Source organism: Scyliorhinus torazame, chromosome 11 (genome assembly GCF_047496885.1).
Source record: "Scyliorhinus torazame isolate Kashiwa2021f chromosome 11, sScyTor2.1, whole genome shotgun sequence".
Taxonomy (NCBI): Eukaryota; Metazoa; Chordata; class Chondrichthyes; order Carcharhiniformes; family Scyliorhinidae; genus Scyliorhinus; species Scyliorhinus torazame.
In genome coordinates this window covers 246256097-246280906 of record NC_092717.1, presented here as the reverse complement: position 1 = coordinate 246280906, position 24810 = coordinate 246256097, and the positions used below count along the sequence as shown (strand labels likewise).

The 24810-nt window shown below is 46.1% G+C and overlaps 1 protein-coding gene across 3 annotated transcripts in view; it reads left to right on the top strand.

Annotated features, from left to right (window-relative positions):
- The window catches only part of lama3 (laminin, alpha 3), an 858151-nt gene that overhangs the window by 785332 nt on the left and 48009 nt on the right, over positions 1 to 24810 (top strand). For all 3 annotated transcript variants that reach the window (XM_072468523.1, XM_072468524.1, XM_072468522.1), the window contains exons 63-68: positions 98 to 217; positions 7062 to 7204; positions 12099 to 12225; positions 15523 to 15660; positions 19972 to 20099; positions 22339 to 22494. In XM_072468523.1, the coding sequence (XP_072324624.1) occupies positions 98 to 217; positions 7062 to 7204; positions 12099 to 12225; positions 15523 to 15660; positions 19972 to 20099; positions 22339 to 22494 (812 nt within the window). The remainder of the gene's footprint in view (positions 1 to 97; positions 218 to 7061; positions 7205 to 12098; positions 12226 to 15522; positions 15661 to 19971; positions 20100 to 22338; positions 22495 to 24810) is intronic.

The window sequence follows — 24810 nt, the reverse complement described above, 5'->3', positions numbered from 1 at the left end:
TTCTTAAAACCTACCTCTTTGACCAAGGTTTTGGTCACCTGTATCTCCAGAATCAAATTTAAATGTGATTTATAACCTGTTTTATTGTTTATTTTAGAATGCGAGCTGTGCTCTAACCATTGAGGGTGGAAAATTGGTATTTAGATATCACCTCAGATCCAATACAGCCCACATGAATGAATCAGATCAGCCAATCGATATCAGCAAGGAGAATGTGGTAATTATTTTTTTACTGTTATTTACATTAAGGACAAGTATGATTCCTTATAAATATTAGATTCAGTAAAATCTGCTAGTTTGTGAATGTATTATTGCTGAGTTATTTAGCATCTTTCAATGTAAATAAGTGAAAATGAATAATTGTTGGCTAGAAATACATAAAAAGTCAAATTATTTGTCCTTGATATTCCTTCTAAAATATCTCCGCACATATACTTTGGGGCTTAACTTTTACACCCCCCTTAGGGGCGGGTGTTTTTAAAAGTTTGTTCATGGGGACGTGTGTGTCGCAGGCCGGGACAGCATTTAAATTCCCATCCCTAATGGGGGCAGTTACGAGTCAACCACGTTACTGTGGACCTGGAGTCACATGGTAAGGATGGCAGATTTCCTTCCCGAAATGGGCATTAGTGAACCAGACGGGTTTTTACCACAATCGGCAATGGTTTCATGGTCATCATTAGATTTTTAGTTCCAGATTTTTATTGAATTCAAATTCCACCATCTGCAGTGGCAGAAGGCTGGTGGGATTTGAGGCTGGGTCCCAAAAGCATTACGTTAGGTCTCTGGGTTACTAGTCCAAGTGACCACCTCCTCCAGTGAAGACAAGAGGGTGCTAAACACAATACAGCCGGCTAGTGTGCTGGGTTCATCTGGACAGTCTGGAAACCAGTCAAACTTTTGGATGCTTGATGGGGTGTCAGCATGGTATCTGCCTAAATGTAGCGGATATCCCATCCAGATAGTTAACGGCCGCTTAAGGCCAATTAAAGGAGGCTGAGTGGGATTTTCCAGTAGGCCTCCAGTTTCCTGCAAGCGCAGGGGCCAGTCTATGGGGAGGTGATGGGGGTGGGGGCAGTGGGTGCAACATTCCATGTCCTCTCTGACTGCATGAATGCAGTGGTAGCTATAGGCTGCCCCCCCCCCTCCCCCACCGCGCGCCCCCCCCCCCCCCCTCCAGCAGCCAGGCTGCAAAGATCATTTTTGATTTTGAAGTTGTTTAGAAGGTTAGAGAGAAAGGGAGTTCATCCATTATGAACTGCCTTCTTTCTTACTTAGCTCTCATTACAATCTGCTGTGTCTTTCAAGTTGGAAGGCTTCTAATTGACCCTCCAGCTTCAAGAACTCGCCTGTCATCCATTGGATGGAAATTTGTTTTCCCGGCCATTAATTGGCCACTCCAGGGAAAACTATAATGAGTGACAGTTTCCCAAATGCTGCGGGTTCCTGACCTACATTTCAGCTTGATGGTTCAGAAGCCTGCAAGGAAAATCCTCCCCATGGCTTCTTTCTTGCCTTTGGCTGTACATATTTTTTACAGTACAGGAGCAAACCATTTGGCCCAACTGGTCAGTGTTGTGTTTATGTTCCCAACTAACCTCCTCACACCCTTCTTCACCTTTCCCCTCAATATATCCATGTATTACTTTGCTCCTCAGTTACATATCTAACTTCCTTCAGTACTGGAAACATCTTTATGATGTCCAGCGGTCAAAATCCTTTGTGATATTAAAGACCTCCACCAGGTCCCTCCTTACCTGTTCAATCTTGCATGATGGTTATATCCTTCCTTGTACCATTCCTTAAATCATTTCCAGTTAAGGGGCAATTTCCCGTGGCCAATCCACATATCTGGCACATTTTGGGGTTCTGGAAGTGAGACCCACGCAGCCACAGGGAGAATGTGCAAACTCCACACGGACAGTGACCCGAGTCCGGGACCAAACCCGGGTCCTCGGTGCCGTGAGGCAGCAGTGCTAACCACTGCACCCCTCTAAAAAAAAATTTCACTTTCTTCAATGCTTCTATGTCCATGTAAAGACCAGAAATGTGCACAGAATGTTGAGAAATCGAGGACTGGTTGGTTACCTTTACATAGTAAGACAACGACAGCTTGCAAAGTATTGCAAAATATTTGCAGCACAGAAAAAATGGAAACAAACATAGAAGCAGGAGGAGGCCATTCGGTCCTTCACGCCTGTTCAGCCATTCATTATGATCATGGCTGACCATCAAGTTCAGGCCATTGAGTCTCCATCCTCATCATTGGTAGCATAGTGGCTAGCACAGTTGTTTCACAGCTCCAGGGTCCCAGGTTCGATTCCCGGCTTGGGTCACTGTCTGTGTGGAGTCTGCACGTTCCTGCACGGAGTCTGCGGGTTTCCTCCGGGTGCTCCGGTTTCCTCCCACAGTCCAAAGATGTGCAGGTTAGGTGAATTGGCCATGATAAATTGACATTGGTGTCCAAAAAGTTTGGGTGGGGTTACTGGGTTATGGGGATAGGGTGGATGTGTGGGCTTGGGTCGGGTGCCCTTTCCAAGGGCTGGTGCAGACTCGATGGGCCGAATGGCTGCACTGTAAATTCTATGATTCTATGATCTTCTCCTACCAGAAAAAAGATTTGTATTTACAGGCCTTTCACAACTCCTAGCGTGTCAAAATGCCTTCCAGCCAATGAAGCCATTTTGAATTGTAAAATACTGTAAAATTTAGGTTCAAGAGTCACAGATTACCCAAGAGCCACATACTGACAGCACTGTTGGCACCTCCAGATATTGCAGTCCCAGAGGTTTCCTTTCTTGATGATGACCTTGTTGTACAGGTCTGTGGGCTTGTTACAATCACAGAACCATAGAAGGAGGCCATTCAGCCCATCGAGTCTGCACTGACCCTTTGAAAGAGCAGCCTACCCAGGCCCACTCCCCCTCCCTATCTTCATAACCCCATCTAACCTGCACATCTTTGCACAGTGAGAGGAAACAGGTGCACCCGAAGGAAACCCACACAGACACGGGGAGAAAGTGCAAACACCACACAGCAACATGCAGAAGAGTGTTCTTGCCATGTTTCAAGAGCTCTGCTGGTATCGCATTGATCCCAGGCATCTTAAGACATAGGAGCAGAATTAGGCCATTAGGCCCATCGAGTCTGCTCTGCCGTTCGATCACGGCTGATATTTTTCTTATCCTCATTCTCCTGCTTTCTCCCCATAACCGCTGATCACCTTATTGATCAAAAACCTATCTATCTCTGTCTTAAAGACACTCAGTGATTTGGCCTCCACAGCCTTCTGCGGCAAAGAGTTCCACAGATTCACCACCCTCTGGCTGAAGAAATCCCTCCTCATCTCTGTTTTAAAGGATCATCCCTTCAGTCTGAGGCTCTGCCCTTGTGTACCCGTCTCTCCTATAAGTGGAAACATCCTCTCCACATTCACTCTATCCAGGACTTGCAGTACCCTGTAAATTTCAAAAGGATCCCCCCTCATCCTTCTAAACTCTAACGAGGACCCAGAGTCCTCAACCATTCCTCATACGACAAGCGCTTCATTCCAGGGATCATTCTTGTGAACCTCCTCTGGACTCTTTCCAAGGCCAGCACATCTTTCCTTAGATACTGGGCCCAAAACTGCTCACAATATTTCAAATGGGTTCTGACCAGAGCCTTATACAGCCTCAGAAGTACATCCCTGGTCTTGTATTCTAGCCCTCTTGAAATGATTGCTAACATTGCATTTGCCTTCCTCGACTGCACTTGCACGTTAACCTTAAGAGAATCCTGAACTAGGGCTCATAAGTCCCTTTGTGTCTCTGATTTCCGAAGCATTTGTTGTGCCGAACCTTTGTCCTACATTAATCATAATGGGTCACTGCCTGTGAGGAGTCTGCACACCCTCCCCGTGTGTGCGTGGGTTTTCTCCGGGTGCTCCGGTTTCCTCCCACAGTCCAAAGATGTGCAGGTTAGGTGGATTGGCCATGATAAATTGGCCTTTGTGTCCAAAATTGCCCTTAGTGTTGGGTGGGGTTACTGGGTTATGGGGATAGGGTGGAGGTGTTGACTTTGGGTAGGGTGCTCTTTCCAAGAGCCGGTGCAGACTCGATGGGCCGAATGGCCTCCTTCTGCACTGTAAATTCTATGATTATTCCTGATGCTCCTTGCGTTGAAGTATACACACGTCAACCCATCTCCGTGCCTGCAAGTACTCTCCTTTGTCAGTGTTCCCTTCCCCACTGCCTCATTACATGCTTTGGCGTCCTGAATATCGACTACCTTAGTTGCTGGACTACAAATCCAGTTCCCATTCCCCTGCCAAATTAGTTTAAACCCTCCCGAAGAGTACTAGAAAACCTCCTTCCCAGGATATTGGTGCCCCTCTGGTTCAGATGCAACCCGTCCTGCTTGTACAGTTCCCACCTTCCCCAGAATGCGCTCCAATTATCCAAATACCTGAAGCCCTCCCTACTACGCCGCTCCTGCAGCCACGTGTTCAACTGCACTCTCTCCCTATTCCTAGCCTCGCTATCACGTGGCACTGGCAACAAACCAGAGATGATTACTCTGTCTGTCTTGGCTTTTAACTTCCAGCCTAACTCCCTGAACTCGTTTATTACCTCCACACCCCTTTTCCTACCTACGTCATTGGTACCAATGTGCACCACGACTTCTGGCTGCTCCCCCTCCACCTTAAGGATCCTGAAGACACGATCAGAGACATCCCTGGCCCTGGCACCCAGGAGGCAACATACCTTCCGGGAGTCTCGCTCGCGACCACAGAATCTCCTATCTAATCCCCTAACCATTGAATCTCCTGTAACTATTGCTTTTCTATTCTTCCCCTTCCCTTCTGAGCCCCAGAGCCAGACTCAGTGCCAGAGACCTGGCTGCTAGGGCCTTCCCCCAGTAGGTCATCCCCCCCCCCAACAGGATCCAAAACGGTATACTTGTTTTGAAGGGGAACGGCCACGAGCGATCCCTGCACTGTCTGCCTATTTGTTTTCTTTCCCCTGACTGTAACCCAGCTATTCTTGTCCTGTACCTTGGGTGTGGTTACCTCCCTGTAACTATTCTCTATAACCCCCTCGGCCTCCCGGATAATCTGAAGTTCAGCCAGCTCCAGTTCCCTAACACGGTCTCTGAGGAGCAGGAGTTGGGTGCACCGGTGGTATCCCTCACCACCCACATCCTACAGGAGGAGCATGCAACTGCCCCGGCCTCCATCCCCTCTTTCTTTACAGAATATAGCTGCCCTGTGGACCAACTGGACCTCCGCCCTCCGACTCTGCTCCCAGTCAGCTGCACTCTGTATACTCCCGGCTCCCTTCTCGCTCTTTGAGGAAATGTAGGAAATGAAATGAAAGGAACACCTTACTCTCTCCTCACCTAACTTCCTCAGTCACCAAACTCTCAGTATAGCACCCAAATGCACCAAATTCAGCACTCTTGCTTTAGCATTGCATCCAAAAGACCCCTCTCAGTACTGAAGTAGAGTGGCAATTGATTTTCATGCTCAAATTCTGGAGTAGAACGTGACCCCAAAATTGTTTGACTCAGGAGGCAAGAATGCTAGCGACTGAGATAAAGCTGACCATTTCTGCATATCTTCCTATTCCTTTCTCCTGCTTGTATTTCTCTAACTACCATTAAATGCATCAATGTTATTCACCTCAACCACTCCATTGGTAACAATCTCCACATTCCAACCACTCTAAGTAAATAAATTCTTTTTGACCATCTTCTAATGACGGCCCCGAATTCTGGTCTCACTCATAGTCACGTTCTCTACATTTACTCTATTGAGCTCCTTCATTGAATTGAAGACCTCTGTTAAAGCACTTCCCATAAAGGAACCTCATCCTGCTTAATATTTTATGATCGTTCTACCTCTCAGCTCTGGTATTAACCTTGTAAATGTCTGTCCTTTCTTCAGTGCTTCACCCCTTCTCTGATCTTTTTGCAATATGAAGACCTGAAATGTGCACAGTATCCTTTGCAGCCTCACCAAGTTTCCATATCGTTTTAATGTAACTTCTCTGCTTTTGAGTAGAGTTTGATCTGTGATTCTATGATCTTCGATTCATAGAATCATAGAATTTACAGTGCAGAAGGAGGCCATTCGACCCATCGAGTCTGCACTGGTCCTCGGAAAGAGCACCACATTTAAGCCCACATTTCCACCCTATCCCCATAAGCAGTAACCCGACCTAACCTTTTGGACACTAAGGCCAATTTATCATGGCCAATCCACCGAACCTGCACGTCTTTGGACCGTGGGAGGAAACCGGAGCAGCCGGAGTACACCCGCGCAGACATGGGGAGAACGTGCAGACGCCGCACAGACAGGGACCCAAGCCGGGAATCAACCCCGGAGCGGTGAAGCAACTGTGCTAACCACTGTGCTACCGTGCTATCCATTATGTTCCCTGCAAATGAACAGTTTGCTTCAGCACCATGTCCACAGTTTGTGAGGTGCTAAATGCGGGCAACACGGTAGCATTGTGGATAGCACAATTGCTTCACAGCTCCAGGGTCCCAGGTTCGATTCCGGCTTGGGTCACTGTCTGTGCGGAGTCTGCACATCCTTCCCGTGTCTGCGTGGGTTTACTCCGGGTGCTCCGGTTTCCTCCCACAGTCCAAAGATGTGCAGGTTAGGTGGATTGGCCATGATAAATTGCCCTTAGTGTCCAAAATTGCCCTTAGTGTTGGGTGGGGTTACTGGGTTATGGGGATAGGGTGTGGTGTTGACCTTGGGTAGGGTGCTCTTTCCAAGAGCTGGTGCAGACTCGATGGGCCGAATGGCCTCCTTCTGCACTGTAAATTCTATGAAATGGCATTTTCATGTTACTCTGTTTCCTGACAATATTCCAAATGTATTTTAGAAGGGCTTGAATCTAAAAATAGTTTTCAGAGGCAAAAGTTATTTCTGCAGAGTCAAAAGTTTTCAAATATACTTTCAGCTGAAGGGAAACTAATAATTTTTAGGTTTCAACCATTATCAATCAGTTAGTAAGTTCTGTTGTATTTATTTAAACTTACAATATTTTTCTACTTCCATTTAATTTAAGATCAGATTCAAAATGTACAAAAACTTCAAGCGTGTTGTTGTAACTGTCAACTCTAATGCAGTTCTGGACCTGTTGAATACTTTTGATACATTGGATTTCACTCACTATTACCTTGGAGGAATACCAGCAGACCTTAAAGAAGGGTATGTTGATTAAATTTTTTTTAAGAAAAGCTGGATGAAAGATAAAAATGTCTTTTAAACAAAAAGTTCTTTCCTGTACAAGTTTTTTTCTCACAGTGAGCATAGTTTCAACTTACATTGAGATAACTGTGCAAGATGAAAATAAAAGTCTGGTCCCTCAACTTCCTTGAAGGTCTCACAGCATCTCCAGCTGTGCCTGCAGCAGATCAGTGGAGACAAATTACTCCTGACTGAAATTAACAAATTCTCTCATCACTGTGGGTCTCTCATCACTGTGCTGGAACTCCAGGAAAATGTGTTGGCCGTATCATTTGTAAATCTGCTTTTGGGTTGTTTCCTTTTGTATTAGTCGTTCTAGCCCCCAAAGGTCAGTATAATTATGCTTTTTAAGTTAAAAATATTAGTGCCCCCACCCGCCCCCAAACCATCCCCCTCCAACCCCCGCTCCACCCCTCCCCCAACATCCCTAACACCCTCACTCCCCTCCCCCAACACTCCCACTCTACATTCCACCTCCCCCACCACCCTGCACCGGCCACCCCCACCCTCCAACACCACACTCCACTCCCCAAACCTCCCAACCTCCCCAGCAGCAGGACAGCAATGAGTGAAATTGACTTGACAGACTGGTCACAAAATTAGACCTCATAGCCAGGAATCTCCATTCTCTGCCACTAAGATCGGGAATCTCATTCGGGTGGTGAATCCCGCAGCGGAGCAATGTTGGGAATTGCGCCCGGCAGCGAGCGGGCTGCGATCCTCTGTGCCCGCCCTGCTGGCCATAGTGGGTAACACCCCAGCACGGGTTCAGTTCCCGTACCGGCTGCGGTTATTCACAAAGGCTCCATTCTTCTCAACCTTGCCCCTCACCTGAGGTGTGGTGACCCTCAGGTTAAATCACCACCAGTCACTCTCCCTCTCAAAGGGGAAACCAGCCTATGGTCATCAGGGACTATGGTGACTTTATGTTTCCCTTTACCGATACAATTACAATAAAACATCCCTATTCCTATACTCAAATCCTCTCACTATGAAGGCCAACATACCATTTGCCTTCTTTACTGCCTGCTGTACCTGTGCGCTTGCTTTCAGCCACTGATACGCAAGGACATCAAGGTCACGCGGAGAATCCACCTCTCTCAATTTACACCCATTCAAATAAAAATCTGCCTTCCTATTTTTGCTACCGAAGTGGATAACCTCACATTTATCCACATTATACTGCATTTGCCGTGCATATGCCCACTCACTCAGCCTGTCCAAATCCACTGAGGCATCTTTGCATCCTCCTCACAGCTCACCCTCCTAGCTAACTTTGTATCATCTGCAAATTTGGATATATTACATTTATTGCCTTTGTCCAAATCATTAATATAAAATGTGAACTGTTGGGGTCCTAGCATAGAACCCTGCGGTTCCATGAGATTCCTCCTCATTTATTTAAAGTCCAGCGAATATACTCCCAACCGACTCAATCGCCTCATACATCAGTCCCGTCATCTCAGGAGTCTGATAAACCTTCGCTGCACTCCCTTTGTAGCAAGAACATCGGGCAGCATGGTGGGGCAGTGCTTAGCACTGCTGCCTCATAGCGCCAGGGACCCGTATTCAATTTTGGCCTCAGGTCACTTTGTGTAAAGTTTGTACTGCATGGGTTTCCTCCGGTGTTCCGGTTTCCTTCCATCGTCCAAAGATGTGCAGGTTAGATGGAGTGACCCTGCTAAATTTCCCCTTCATGTCCAAGGATGTGCAGTTTAGGTTTTGGTATTACGGGGAAAGGGCAGGGTGGACACTCGTAAATGGGTAGATTGCTCATTCGAAGAGTCGGTGCAGACACCGAATGGACTCATTCAGCACTGTAGGGACTCTATGAGGATCCTTCCTCAGATAATGAGACCAAAACTGTACACAGTACAGGCTGGTTTAGCACAGTGGGCTAAACAGCTGACTTGTAATGCAGAACAATGCCAGCAGCGCGGGTTCAATTCCCGTACCGGCCTCCCCGAACAGGCGCCGGAATGTGGCGACTAGGGGCTTTTCTTTGAGGAAGTAACAAGGAAGTTAGACAAAAGAGAACCAGTGGACGTGATTTATTTAGATTTCCAGAAGGCCTTTGAGAAGGTGCCGCATAGGAGACTGTGAAATAAGTTAAGAGCCCATGGTGTTCAGGGTAAGATCCTGGCATGGATAGAGGACTGGCTGACTGGCAGAAGGCAGAGAGTGGGGAAAAAGAGGTCTTTTTCAGGATGGCAGCCAATGACTAGTGGTGTACCTCAGAGGTCGGTGCTGGGACCACAACTTTTCACAATATACATTAATGATCTGGAGGAAGGAACTGAAGGCACAGTTGCTAAGTTTGCAGATGATACAAAGATCTGTAGAGGGGCAGGTAGTATTGAGGAAGAAAGGGGGCTGCAGAAGGACTTGGACAAGCTAGGAGAGTGGGCAATGAAGTGGCAGATGGAATACAATATGGAAAAGTGTGAGGTTATGCACTTTGGAAGGAGAAATGGAGGCCTAGACTATTTTCTAAATGGGAAGATGCTTAGGAAATCAGAAGCACAAAGAGACTTGGGAGTCCTTGTTCATGATTCTCTTAAGGTTAACGTGCAAGTTCAGTTGGCAGTTAGGAAGACACATGCAATGTTAGCATTCATGTCAAGAGGGCTAGAATACAAGACCAAGGTTGTACTTCTGAGGCTGTAAAAGGCTCTGGTCAGAACCCATTTGGAGTATTGTGAGCACTTTTGGGCCCCGTATCTAAGGAAGGATGTGTTGGCCTTGGAAAGGGTCCAGAGGAGGTTCACAAGAATGATCCCTGGAAAGAAGAGCTTGTCGTATGAGGAACAGTTGAGAAATCTGGGTCTGTACTCGGAGTTTAGAAGGATGAGGGGGGATCGTATTGAAACTTACAGGATACTGCGTGGCCTGGATAGAGTGGACGTGGAGAAAATGTTTCCACTTGTAGGAAAAACTAGAACCAGAGGACACAATCTCAAACTAAAGGGATGATCCTTTAAAACAGAGATGAGGAGGAATTTCTTCAGCTCGAGAGTGGTGAATCTGTGGAACTCTTTGCCGTAGAAGGCTGTGAAGGCCAAATCACTGAGTGTCTTTAAACCAGAGATAGATAGGTTTTTGATCAATAAGGGGATCAGGGGTTGTGGGGAGAAGGCAGGAGAATGGGGATGAGAAGAATACCAGCCATGATTGAATGGCGGAGCAGACCCGATGGGCCGAGAGGCCTAATTCTGCTCCTATGTCTTATGGTCTTATAACCAGACTCCAGAGTCACTCCTGAATCTGTGCAGCATTGAGTGAGTGGAGTTGGGCTGGCAGCAGCTCTTGTCCAGTGACTCAATCTTGTAACTTTTCGTGCTTCGATCTGAAGTAAAGGACAAGACCAGAGTGAGCTGCATTCTTCTAGAAATAAATAGCTTACTGACAATACTGCGGATGCTGGAATTTGTACCAAAAACGAAGGTGGATTCGGCATGCTACAGCCCTCGGGACTCACCTTTGAGTTCAACAACTTTCGACTATAACCTTTCTCCTCCATCTTTTACCCTCTTTTGATATCACAAACGCTTTTTTGTCCCAATGCTTAAACCTTTCCTTCTCTTCCCCCACTGGGCCACCTGTCACTTGTTCTTGTGGTGATATGCATCACTGTAAATACACAATGGGTTAATGTAGATACACAAGGACACTGTAAATACACAAGGGGTTAATGTAGGTACACTGGGACTAAATAAACACTAGAGGGAGCACCAGAGACATCATGACACACAGAGATTCAACCAATGGGTCAGTAAGATAGGACACGACCAATGGGCAGTCAAGACACACCCAGAGGTGACACTACCACAAGTGGGCTACCCATATAAAAGGACAGGGCACACATGCTCTTCCTCTTTCCATAGGCGACACTCAGAGAGACGGGCAGATCAGGGAAGCATCACACCCACCGCATGGATTAGAGCAGACTGGTTAGTTAGATTGAGTTACTATAATAAGATTAGCAGGAGAGCTGAACCCAAGTAGGAGAATTGTTAACTGTTCAATAAATGTGTTAAATCTATCTCCAAGTCTGAACCTTCCTTTGTCAGAGTATACATCAAGGAAGCAGCTTATGCTAGGTGAAGAAGCAGAACACAACAGTTCTTCAGTTTCGCTACATCTTTGTTGCAATCTCTCCCAGCTCTCCCAGCTCCCTATAATCACTGTTCCACCCCCTCTTATACATAAAATTACTTTTTTCAATCTTTTTAGTTCTGAAGAAGGGTCATACGGACTGGAAACGTTAACTCTGTTTCTCTCCCTACAGATGCTGCCTGACCAGCTAAGTGTTTGCAGCTTTCTGAGTGCTGTCTAGATTCATATACACAGAAAGACCATGGGCAGTGAATGGCACATGGCACTGGGAATATAATTATACCCCAATGTATTATCACCTTCAGGTGTTAAAGGAAAAGAAATGGAGTTGGGGAGAGAATAAAAGACTTAAAAAATGAAATTACCATGTCAGCTGGGACGTAATGAGCCCTCTCCTTATTCCATTCAGTTGCATTGGTTAGCCAAGTCGCAATACTTTTTTACATTTCACTGAGATGTGTAAAAGCTGCACCATCTCACTTTCCAAAATTCCAAAAGCCTGTTGCATTTGAAAATTACCAGCATTTGTTAACCTGTAAAGATGAGTTAAAAGCAGATGTTGTTTCATAGATTATCATAGAATTTACAGTGCAGAAGGAGGCCATTCGGCTCATTGTTGAATGAGATTGAGTAGGACGGCACTATTATTGGAGCATCATCATCGCATGGACCAGCTGGGCCAAGTGCTCTTTTGCCATCCTGTATTTCTGTGTAATTCCATTTGGCTTTTTCATTCTAGATTAAACATGCCTGTCAAAACGTCGATGCGAGCCTGTGTTGCAAGCCCTAAAGCTAATGGCAGGAACATCGATCTATCCAGCATAGCCACTGTTGGTGTTAGTAAAGGCTGCTCGGATGCACTCTTGGTGAGTTTAAATATTAATTTCCTGCTAATGATCAATAATAATGAATATCTCTAAATAAAATGCAAAATTACCTCTGGCTAACAAATCATCTATAAATCTGTCATGTGGAAGACAGTGGCCAGGATTTTTCGATCCTGCCGAGGTTGATGCCCTCTGCTGGCAGGACTGGAGGATCCCGCCCAGTGACTTTTTAATCAAAACAAATACTTTCTTTTATTTGAAACCTTTTGCAACATCACGACACCTCAACCAATTAAGTGCTCCTTTGTGGGCAGCACGGTAGCACAGTGGTTAGCACAATTGCTTCACAGCTCCAGGGTCCCAGGTTCGATTCCTGGCTTGGGTCACTGTCTGTACGGAGTCTGCAAGTTCTCCCCGTGTGTGCGTGGGTTTCCTCCGGGTGCTCCGGTTTCCTCCCACAGTCCAAAGATGTGCAGGTTAGGCGGATTGGCCATGCTAAATTGCCCTTAGTGTCCAAAATTGCCCTTAGTGTCCAAAATTGCCCTTAGTGTTGGATGGGGTTACTGGGTTATGGGGATGGGGTGGGGGGGGTGGGTTTGGGTAGGGTGCTCTTTCAAAGAGCCGTTGCAGACTCGATGGGCCAAATGGCCTCCTTCTGCACTGTAAATTCTATGAACTGTTGTCATTGTTGTAACACAGGAAAATATGGAAGCTAAATTGTGCAAAACTGGTTACGAAGGCATATGGGATACTTGGCTCCTGTGGCATAGGATATAAGAACAGGGAGGTTATGATGGAGCTGTACCAAACACTCGTTAGGACACAACTGGAGTACTGTGTTCAGTTCTAGTTGCCACACGACTGGAAGGAAGTGATTGCAGTGGAAAGGATGCAGAAGAGATCCACCAGGATGTTCCCTGGGTTGGAACGTTTCAGCTATCAAGAGAGGCTGGTTAGGCTGAGGTTATTTTCCTTAGAGAAGAGAAGGCTAAGTGGAGACCTGAATGAGGGGTAGAAAATTGTGCATTGATAGGGTGGGTAAGAAGGAACTATACCCCTGAGCAGAACGGTCAATAACTAGAGAGCACAGACTCAAGCTAAGGGGAAGGAGGTTTAGGGGTGATGTGAGGAAAAGCCTGTTCACCCAGAGAGTGGTTGGAATCTGGAACTCGCTGCCTGAAAGGGTGGTAGAGGCAGGAACCCTCACAACATTTATGAAAAATGAAAATCGCTTATTGTCACAAGTAGGCTTCAAATGAAGTTACTGTGAAAAGCCCCTAGTCGCCACATTCCGGCGCCTGTTCGGGGAGGCTGGTACGGGCTGGAACCGTGCTGCTGGCCTTAAGAAGTACTTAAGAAGTATTTAGATGAACACTTGAAATGTCGTAGGATACAAGGCTATGGGTAAAGTGCTGGAAAATGAGATTAGAGTAGATAGGTGCTTGATGAGCAGCGCAGACATGATGGGACAGAGTTTCTTTCCGTGCGGTAAACACCGTGTGCACAACAAGCTCCAACAGACAGCAATTGGATTGTAACCGCATAATCTTTTTTGATGATAATGATTGAGGAATAGATATGAAGCCATGAAGCCGCAAACTCTGCTAAACTTATTAAAAGGAAAAGGTTTGAGATTATTGTAGATCTCCTGAAGAAAGGTTGAGCAGGTTGGACCTAGACTCATTGGAGTTTAAAAGAATGAAAAAAATCCTATGGAAACATAAGATCCTGAAAGGATCTGACAGGGTGGAGGAAGAGAGGATGTTTCTTCTTGGAGGAGACGCCATTAAATAATAAGTTATCCTTTTTAAGATGAAGGATTTGCTTTTCTCTGAGGGGTGTTTGTCTGTGGAATTCTCTTCCTCCAGAAAGTAGTGGAAGCTGGGTTATTGAATTTATTCAAGGTTAACAAAAGGATTATGCATTTGAGACACAACCAGATCGGCTATGATCTTATAGAATGGCCGAACAGGCTTGCTATAGGGCTGAATGGCCTACCCTCGCTTCAAATTCTTCTGTCCTAATAGAAATATATTAATATTCATTTCTTCAGTTTCCTAATTATTTGATTCATTAATCACTGCATGTTTTATCCAAGCCTTTTCAGTTATAATCTTAATGATTACTTGGTACATTAACATTGTTATACTCTGAGCGATTAATGTGGGTAATAGCCTGGTAATCACACAAGACCAAAATGTTTGTGAAATCTTGAAAAGTTAGAGGAAGCACATGAATTGTAAAACATAGGCTTCTAGCTCAACTATCACTTTTACGGGCAGCATGGTAGCACATTGGTTAGCACCGTTGCTTCACAGCTCCAGGGTCCCAGCTTCGTTCACGGCTTGGGTCACAGTCTATGCGGAGTTTACACGTTCTCCCTTTGTCTGCGTGGGTCTCCTCCGGGTGCTCCGGTTTCCTCCCACAAGTCCTGAAAGACGTGCTGTTAGGTGAATTGGACATTTTGAATTCTCCCTCTGTGTACCCGAACAGGTGCTGGAATGTGGTGACTAGGGGATTTTCACAGTAACTTCATTGCAGTGTTAATGTAAGCCTACTTGTCACAATAAAGATTATTATTATTCGTTAAGGCTTTGCTAAGATTTAATAGATTGGACCCTGGGTTGAGAAGTTTGCCCTATGATGAGTGGCTGAGTAAACTGGGCCTATATTCTTGGAAGTTCAGAAGAATGGAAGATGATCTCATTTAAATATACAAGATTCATAAAGGGTCTTGACATATGGTAGACACAAGGTGGTTTTCACTCGCTGAAGAATCTGACACACTGGATTTCAAATAAGAAAACAATCTTGAGGACTGAGATGAGGATAAATTACTTCTTTAAAGAGCTGTGAATGTTTGGAAATCCCTACCTCAGTGGGTTGAGGAATGCTCCATGCAAAGCTGGAGCAGACAGGTTTATGGTCTCTCAAGGGATATGAGGAGTTGGCAGGAAAGTGGAGTTAAAGTCCAAAATCAACCATGATCATATTGAATGGAAGACCAGGCTTGAGGGGCAATATCATCTACTCCTGTTCCTATCTGTTCTCTTCTTGTGGAAAACAATTGTACAAAGTTGCATCATATATAATCAGTTAAATAATTCAAGAACATTGGTACCTGAAATGCACTGTCATATTGTGCAGTGGAAGCAGATTCAACAGTAACTTTCAAAAGGGTATTGGACAAATACTGGGAAAGGAAAAATGACAGGACTCTGGGGAGGGAGAAGGTGAATGGATAGCTCTTTGAAGAGCTACAACAGGTGCAACAGGCCAATGTTGTCCTATGTTGTATGTTATCTAATGAAATGTTTCTAATGTACCTTGTGGCAGCTGGTCCGTACTGCCTACTTTAATGGCAGTGGATTATTGAGCCTTCCTGCAACTAACCTCGCCTTCCCTAACGAGTTCCACATTGGATTTGGTTTCGCAACAAGTCAGATGAACAGTCTACTGTTTTCTTATGAAAAGGTAAGAAATCTTGGGGATTTTGGCAGGGAATTTCGGATGTCATGTCAGAGGGTGGATGGCATGGAAGGGAGGGTGACTCCGAGTTCAGAGGTGGCAATATTTGGAGTGTCGGAAGATCCGGGAGCCCAGGGGGGGAGCGAGGCCGACGTTTTGGCCTTTGCCTCCCTGGTGGCCTGGAGACGGATTCTTTTGGGATGGAGGGACGCGGAGCCTCCAAAATCGGGTGTTTGGGTCAGTGACATGGCAGGATTTCTTAGATTAGAGAAAATTAATTTTGCCTTGAGGTGTTCAGTACAGGGGTTCACTCGGAGGTGGCAGCTGTTCATCGACATCTTCAAGGAAAATTGACCGTCAGCAGGGGGGAGGGGAGGGGAGGCATGGAAGTGACGAATAAGGAAATCTAATGAAGGGAGAAGCGTGGGATGGAGTAGGTGCATGGACCATGACAGTTTGGGTTTATGTTTTGGGGGGGGAGGGTGGGTTTGGTTTGTTATTGTGGGTTTTTTGTGTGTGTTGGATCTCTTTGTTTAAAATGTTAAAATTATAAATGCCACAATAAAAATGTTTTTTTTTAAAAAAGAAAAGGTAGAAATCTCGAGAGTGGTTTGTTCTATCCAACCTATTTAACAAGTCAGCCGATTATTATCCTGCAACAATCAAAGTATCTCAACTTTTCTTTCAAAGTATATTTTTTTTAGAATTGAGTAGCTTATACATACAAATTATATAGCCATTATCATCGCAAGGAAGACTTGTAACTTTGAAAAAGGAAATTGAACTTCCAGTTATTAACTGAAGGAGCCACGCCACAAACTTTCACATTTTGATAAAAAGTTTCACTGTACAAAAGTCGAACAAAGCAAGCGCTGCTGACAAAACTATAACCGGCATTTTTTAGCACCCCAACCCCCTGTGACATGTTTCCCTGGGGTGGAGGTGGCTTGCCCTTGGCCACCAGCAGGATCTTTTGGTCCTAAAAGTCTTCGGCATTTTGCATGGCTCACCTGGCCAACCACCATTGAATCTGCAGCAAGAATCAACTTAGGCAGGACAAGAAGATCCCTCTATCCCTCGAAGGGCCGTAAGACCCCGCCCTATATTTCATAAACACTTATCCTTTAAGCCCATAAATCTCAATGGGTCACTTAAATTCTAGATCTATTTCCACCCAATAGTTACTCTATGCATTACAGAATCTTGGGGTTTCCTTCACATCTCTTGAGGCCAAACCAAGGTGCACCACAGCTCTCAGGAATTCACTTTTATGGCCAGCTGACTAATGGTTTCTGTGAGTTTCTCACACACAGATAAACAAAAGCATACTTCCCTACATAACCTATCTTCATAGCAATGTGGCATACTTGGGATGTCCAAGATGGAGATTTCAACCAATTATCTCCAATTTCAATTCTCTCCTTTGATTTAAAACGGTACCTTAAGATCTCTCGTGTTAACCTCTTCTTTTCAACCTTTTCTTTGTTCTGGGTTTCACATGAATTATTTAGATCCCTTATGAAGATAACTGTAGGCATCCCATTTCCACCAAGAAACTCAGAAAGACGCTATGTGTCGTTTGCTGTTTTCCTCTTCCTTGCAGGCCAGTTTAGCTCAGTTGGCTGGACAGCTGGTTTGTGATGCAGAACAAGATCAACAGGTTCAATTCCCGTACCGCCTGAGGTTGTTCATGAAGGTCCCGCCATCTCAACCTTAGCTCTCGCCTGAGGTGTGGTGATCCTCAGGTTAAACCACCACGAGTCAGCTCTCCCCCTCAAAGGGGAAAGCAGCATATGGTCATCTGGGACTATGGTGACTTTACCCATTTTCCTCTTCAAACTCTGACCTCATTAAACAAACACAGGCCATCTTCAGAATGACAATTACCTCATGTCTCACAAGAGGGTTTTGAATCATTCACATTTAAAACTTCAATATCCCCAAACTAAATGTTGTACTCATTAAACATTTGAATCTGGAAATTAGATATTTTTGCAACAAGATTGATTGAGAAAAGTAGAATCGAACATGCAACATTAACCGCCACTTTAAACGTGTTCAATTTCGCACTACAATTAAAATGTAAAGAACATGTAAGACTTGCATTTCTATAGCACCTTTCAGAACTACAGCATATGTCAAAGTTCTTTACAGCCAATTAGAAGCTACTGTTGTAATGTCAGAAATGCAGTTGCCAATTGACCCCCAGAAAGCTCCCACAAATAGCAATGTGATAAAGACTAGGTAATCGTTTTCAGTGAAATTGATTAAATGATAGAAATTGACCCAGGTGGAAGCAGATTCAGTCGTAACATTCAGCCGGGTATTGGATAAATACTTGGGAAGGGAAGAATTACGGGAATATTGGGAAAATGAAGGGGAGTTGGACTAATTGACAACTCTGTCAAAAGGTTGGCATTGACACAATGGGACAAATTATTTGGACAGCCAATTGTGATATTTTATAACCACCTTGGGCGAGATTCTCCGACCCCCCGCCGGGTCGGAGAATCACCGGGGGCTGGCGTGAATCCCGCCCCTGCCGGTTGCCGAATTCTCCGGCACCGGATATTCGGCGGGGACGGGAATCGCACCGCGCCATTTGGCGGGCCCCCCCGCCCCGCGATTCTCCGGCCCGGATGGGCCGAAGTCCCACTGCTAAAATGCCTGTCCCGCCAGCATAGATTAAACCATCTACCTTACCAGCGGGAAAAGGCGGCGTGGGCGGGCTCCGGGGCCCCGGGGGGTGCCCACACGGTGGCCTGGCCCGTGATCGGGGCCCACCGATCCGCGGGCAGGCCTGTGCCGTGGGGGCACTCTTTTCCTTCTGCCTTCGCCACGGTCTCCACCATGGCGGAGGCGGAAGAGACTCCCTCCACTGCGCATGCGCGGGAATGCCGTCAGCGGCCGCTAACGCTCCCGCGCATGCGCCGCCCGGAGATGTCATTTCCGCGCCAGCTGGCGGTGCACCAAAGGCATTTTCCGCCAGCTGGCGGGGCGGAAATTCGTCCGGCGCGGGCCTAGCCCCTTAAGGTTAGGGCTCGGCCTCCCAAGATGCGGAGCATTCCGCACTTTTGGGGCGGCATGATGCCCGACTGATTTGCACCATTTTGGGCGCCAGTCGGCGGACATTGCGCCGATTCCGGAGAACTTCGCCCCTTGAGAGGGCAGACTCAGTTTAACTTTATATCTGAAAGGTAGCACCTCTAGCAATCTGGCACTGGAGCATGATGCACAGCTTACACCTAATGATTAAAAAGGAGAGCAGGAACCCCTCAGTACACGTGGTAGATTGTACACAGACGTTTTAACTCAGTGCTATTTTTAAAAAAATATTTTTTATTCTCCTCCATTTTCACATTTTCTCCCAGATTTACACCGAAGAATAAACAATAATCAGTAACGAATGTAATGTCAATCCCCATATCAATAACAACTATCCCATCCTCCCACCAAACCCCAGACATTGGCCCACATGTTAACATAAACAAATGACAAAAAGGAATCAGGAATCACCCATAGTCACCATTAACACATACAGTCCCCCTACCCTCCTAGCCCCCAACCCTCCTAATGTTCGATGTGATCCAATTCTCAAAAGTACATAATGAATAACGTCCATGAATTGTAGAACCCCTCCATCCTTCCCCTCAGTTCAAATTTGACATTTTCTAGCATTAAGAATTCCAGCAGGTCCCCCCGCCACGCCAGGGCACAGGGTGGAGAGGTTGATCTCCACCCTAACAGGATCCGTCTTCAGGCGATCAACGAGGCGAAGGCTACAACATCTGCCTCCGCGTCCGTTTTCAACCCCGGCTGGTCCGACACCCTGAATATGGCCTCCTGAGGGCCCCGGTCCAGTTTCACATACACCATTTTAGAGTTTACCCTAAACACCTCCTTCCAGTAATCCTCCAGCTTTGGACAGGACCAAAACATATGAACGTGGTTTGCGGGGCCTCCCCCGCAACGTTCACGCACATCTTCTAACTCATTGCTATTACTTTCAGTCTAATAATGTCATTGTGTTGTGATCCCTGCATCTAGGTCTCTGCCTGCTATTAATGGGAGCCTTGTCTTTATTTATTAATATTTTGCTGGCCTGAAGAACGGTAGGTTTGGAGGGGGGGCTTTTTAATTTCAGGATTTTAATTCCTCACCCAACATTTTCCTGACCAATGAGGTGACTGAGGAGAAGCGAAGTCGAGGCCTCAGTCTCTCAGTACGACATTTTCTGAAGCGCTTTGATGAGATTTTTAAGTTTATGTGCACCATAGCTTATTAACTAAAATAAAAGATTTTGTTTTCATTTTGTAGGATAACTTTGAAATTTTACTGGAAAATGGCAAAGTGAAGGTTAAAATTCTGGGCACAGTCCTGACATCTCAAAGCTCTTGGAATGATGGTGCCAACCACTATGTATCAGTCCAGAGGGGAGGATATGGGTATGTATCTTACAATTGCTTTTGTGGTGACATGCTTGCAGCTATTACATGTACTCCGCAGTGTGACTTCCCACCGGCAGGTGGCATCAGACATCAGTCAGATGCCATCCGGCTACCAGCAGAGGGTTGTAAGGCGTACATGAGGACAGTCACACATAAGGGTAGTCCCAGGAGTGTCTAATGTAACTCTAACTCTATGATAACTTGGTCTGTATCTGATCGTTACCTTACCACATGTACATTAATAAATCATCGTTCTGGCTAAATCACCAGCAGTTCTATAGAATCATTGCAAGGCAAGATCACGAAACACAACAGCTTTCTTCCCATTTTATCAATTCAGAGATCCCTCTCCTTTCATAGAGCACACGATAGGGGGAGATGGTGGCTGAGCCATAATGTCACTGGAATAGTAATTCAGAGGCCTGGGCTAATGCTCTGGGGACATGGCAGCTGGTGGAATTTAAATTCAATTAATAAAATTTGGAATTGAATCCATAATGGTGACCATCAAACTAACTTTAGCTGCCGTAAAAACATATCTGGTCCACTACTGCCTTTAGGAAAAGGCAATGTATCCTCCTTACCAAGTCTGGCCAACATCATAGAATTTACAGTGCAGAAGGAGGCCATTCAGCCCATCGAGTCTGCACCGGCTCTTGGAAAGAGCACCCCACCCAAGGTCAACACCTCCACCCTATCCCCATAACCCAGTAACCCCACCCGACACTAAGGGAAATTTATCATGGCCAATCCACCTAACCTGCACATCTTTGGACTGTGGGAGGAAACCGGAGCACCCGGAGGAAACCCACGCACACACGGGGAGGATGTGCAGACTCCACACAGACAGTGACCCAAGCCGGAATCGAACCTGGCACCCTGGAGCTGTGAAACAATTGTGCTATCCACAAGGCTACCGTGCTGCCCCAATGACTCCAGATCCTCTTAACTGTCCTCTGAAATAGCCCCTCAAGCCATTCAGATCTCGGGCAATTAGGAATAGGCAATAAACAAAAGAATAAGTAAAGATAGACTCTCAGACCACAATCTACACCCCCATTGTGCACAGAGGTATGCTCCCTGCAGGAGAAATACCCCCCACAGGTTGTTTTCAAAACTTTTAATTCAATTTTATATTGCATAATAGCAGAGAATTATAAATCACTGGTTAGGTTTCAATTGGAGTATTGGGCCCTATTCTGGGCACCATGCTATAGGAAGGATAGCCATAGTCATAGATATCAAGACTTTAGAGGTTGTGAAGAGGAGAATGATACCAGATAGAGGGGACTTCACTTGCGTGGAGAGACTGAGAAAGCGAGAATTGCTCTCCTTAGGGCAGAGAAGATGAAGGGGGAAGATTGATAGAGATGGTCAAAACCATGAAGAATTTTGAGAGAGAGAATATTAAGAAACTGAGGGAGACTTTAACTTACTCAAAATCCATCCACTTGCAGAGAGTTACAATCAGGCTCTGTCACTGTTTCAAGTGGCAGAGAGGTCGCTAACGGGAGGATACAGCTTGAAGATATTTGCAATGGAGCCAGAAGGGAGATCAGAAGAAAGTGTTTACACAGTAAATTGTTGTGATCTGGAATAGGCTATCTGAATGGGTAATGGAAGCAGATTCAGTCGTAACTTGCGCAAGGGAATTGCATACATAACTTTAAGAGGAAATATTTGCAGGGTTATGCAGAATGATAGAAGAAGATATTAGGTCAGATGACAAAAGCTTGGTCAAAGAAGTAGGTTTTAAGGAGTGCTTACAGGGGAAAGCAAGTTAGAGAGGTGGAGAAATGTGGGAGGAGAATTCCAGAGCTTAGGATTTAGGCAACTGAAGGCACAGCCATCAATGGTGGAGCAACTAAAATTGGTTAAAATAGATTTTAAAATATAAATTATTATTTATCAATTCATGATTTGTAGATACATTCCTAATTGTAATGATTTATAACTATTTTCCTGATTCGCTCTAAGTTGAGTAAATGTGAACACATCGAATAGTGGTGGAGGTGACTATCATAGATGCTTATGAGGGGAGGCTACTAGAGGTAGAACGGATTGCTGATAGAGTGGCATGTAGAGGAGAGAGGGAAGTGTAGGAGAGGGAAGAAACTCAAACCTGTTCGGCTGTAGGCCTGACTTGTACACTCTATGTAATGTTCTTAAATAATGATCATCACGTTTGTGCTCATTACTTCTGCTGTTCAATTTACAACTTTGTATCCTTTTTTAGATCAAATTCCAAAGTCTATCTAAATATCGATGATTCAGATAGAGAAACAGCAACATTAGAATTGGCCCAGCCTTCCCCCCAAAATAACCTATACCTGGGTGGAGACAAAGATAGAGCAAACTTTGATGGCTGCATCAGCAACGTCTTATTACAAAGGTAAATTACTCTCTCTCTCTCATTCAACTAGCCGTCAAAGGAAAATTGTAACTCACTTCAACAAACATTGAAATTGAATTGTTGAGGTGAATAGCAATAATGCACGGATTGGGAAACGAGATAAATACATGAAGGAGAAAGGATATGTTGATATGGTTCGACGAACTAGAGTGGGAGGTGGTTTGTGTAGATCATAAACATCAACATAGACCAGTATGGCCTGTTTCTGTGCTCTTAATTCTATATAATTGAATATTGACTGGTACAAAGAGCCTGTGATCATACTGTTCAAATCTGGTTGATGTTGAGAACAGCAATGTTAGAATGTATGGACATTATTGCATTAATAATCAAATATTTTTAACAAAATTATTATTACTTCAGCTAATCTCACTCTCCCACCTTTTAAGAACAACCGGGGCGGGATTCTCCGCCCCGTCTCGCCACATTTCTGCCCCGGCCGGCCGGCGGGATTCTCCGCCCCATCCCACCAAATTTCTGCCCCGGCCGGCCGGCGGGATTCTCCGTTACGCCAGCCGGTCAATGGGGTTTCCCATTGTGGGGCAGCCCCACGCCATCGGGAAACCCCCAGGTGCCGGCATAACAGAGAATCACGCCGGCGGAGAATCCCGGCCCAGATCTTTTTCAAGAGCCAGCCTCAACATGATGAGTCAAATGACCTCCTTTTTGTTCTGTAACCACTCTGTGATTCCACTTCCCAAGCATCTGGCCATAAATGTTTGTCTTCACTCTGGCTTGTACCTGATTTATTTTGCAGTATAATACCCATTGAAGAACCCAGTACATTGAGTGAGCTGCCAACCAAATTTGCTGTTTTTTGGTTTGGAAAAGTCACTGGGAGGAGTAGTCCCAGCTGACCTTTTAATTTGTTCCTGGGATGTGTGTGATACTGGCAAGCTCACATTTACTGTAGTGTAGTGTTTTCATGTTTTGTCATTTATTCCTGGCAGTGGGCATTACTGTCAGGGCCAACATTTATTGCCCATGTTACAACTATAGTCACCTCAGTAATTTCAAAGTCAACCACATTGCTGTGGGTCTGGAGTTACATGTAGTCCAGACCGGGTAGACCATCCTACAACCTCCTAACTCCAAGGCAACAGTGTTACCAATGGAGATAAGGGGCGGGATTCTCCGACCCCGCTCCGGGACGGAGAATTGGCGGCGGGCCACGCGAATCGCGCCACGCCGCCCCGAAGCCGGCACGCAATTCTCCGGCCCGCGCTGGCGTGGCACCGGTCACGGGCCGCTCTATGCGGCCGGCCCGCCAATTCTCCGGCCTGGATGGGCCAGGCGGCCGGAAGAAAAAAAACAAGTGCCGCCGGCGCCGTTCTAACCTGCTCTAAGCCGGCGAGACCTCGGTGTGGAAGGATCGGGTGGGGCCTGTGGGGAGGGGTGGGGGGGGGGGGGGGGGGGGGTCCGACCCCGGGGGGGCCTCCGATGTGGCCTGACCCGCGATCGGGGCCCACCGATCGGTGAACTGGCTGGGGGCCTCCTTTACCACGCGTCAGCCCCTGTAGCCCTGCGCCATGTTGCGTCGGGGCCGGTGTGTTGAAGGAGGCCACTGCGCATGCGCGGATCCCGCGGCGCACAGTTCGCGCCGGGATCGGCAGCTGGAACGGCGCGAACCGCTCCAGTGCCGTGCTGGCCCCGTGTAGGGGCCAGAATTACTCCTGGCAACGGTCCATTCACGCCGTCGTAAAACGCAACGGCATTTACGATGGCGTGCACACTCTGCCGCGGGATGGGAGAATCCCGCCCAAGATTTCTGCCATGGTTCTTTCCACAGAACAGGACCATATTATACTTCTGGCATTATGTTGAAAAATGAAAATCGCTTATTGTCACAAGTAGGCTTCAAATGAAGTTACTCTGAAAAGCCCCTAGTCGCCACATTCCGGCGCCTGTTCGGGGAGGCTGTTTGTGCTTAGATAAGACAGTCTTGGGTGTGGAACTTTTACGTGGTGATAAAAATGATCCTAATAATAATAATAATCCTTATTAGTGTCACAAGTAGGCTTACATTAACACTGCAATAAAGTTACCGTGAAAATCCCTTAGTCGCCACATTCCGACGCCTGTTCAGGTATACTGAGGGAGAATTCAGAATGTCCAAATTACCTAACAAGCACGTCTTTCGGGACTTTGTGGGAGGAAATCGGAGCACTCGGGGGAGACCCATGCAGACACGGGGAGAACTTGCAGACTCCGCACAGGCAGTGACCCAAGCCAGGAATCAAACCTGGGACCCTGGAGCTGTGAAGCAGCAGTGCTAATCTGACATAGCGATGAGCA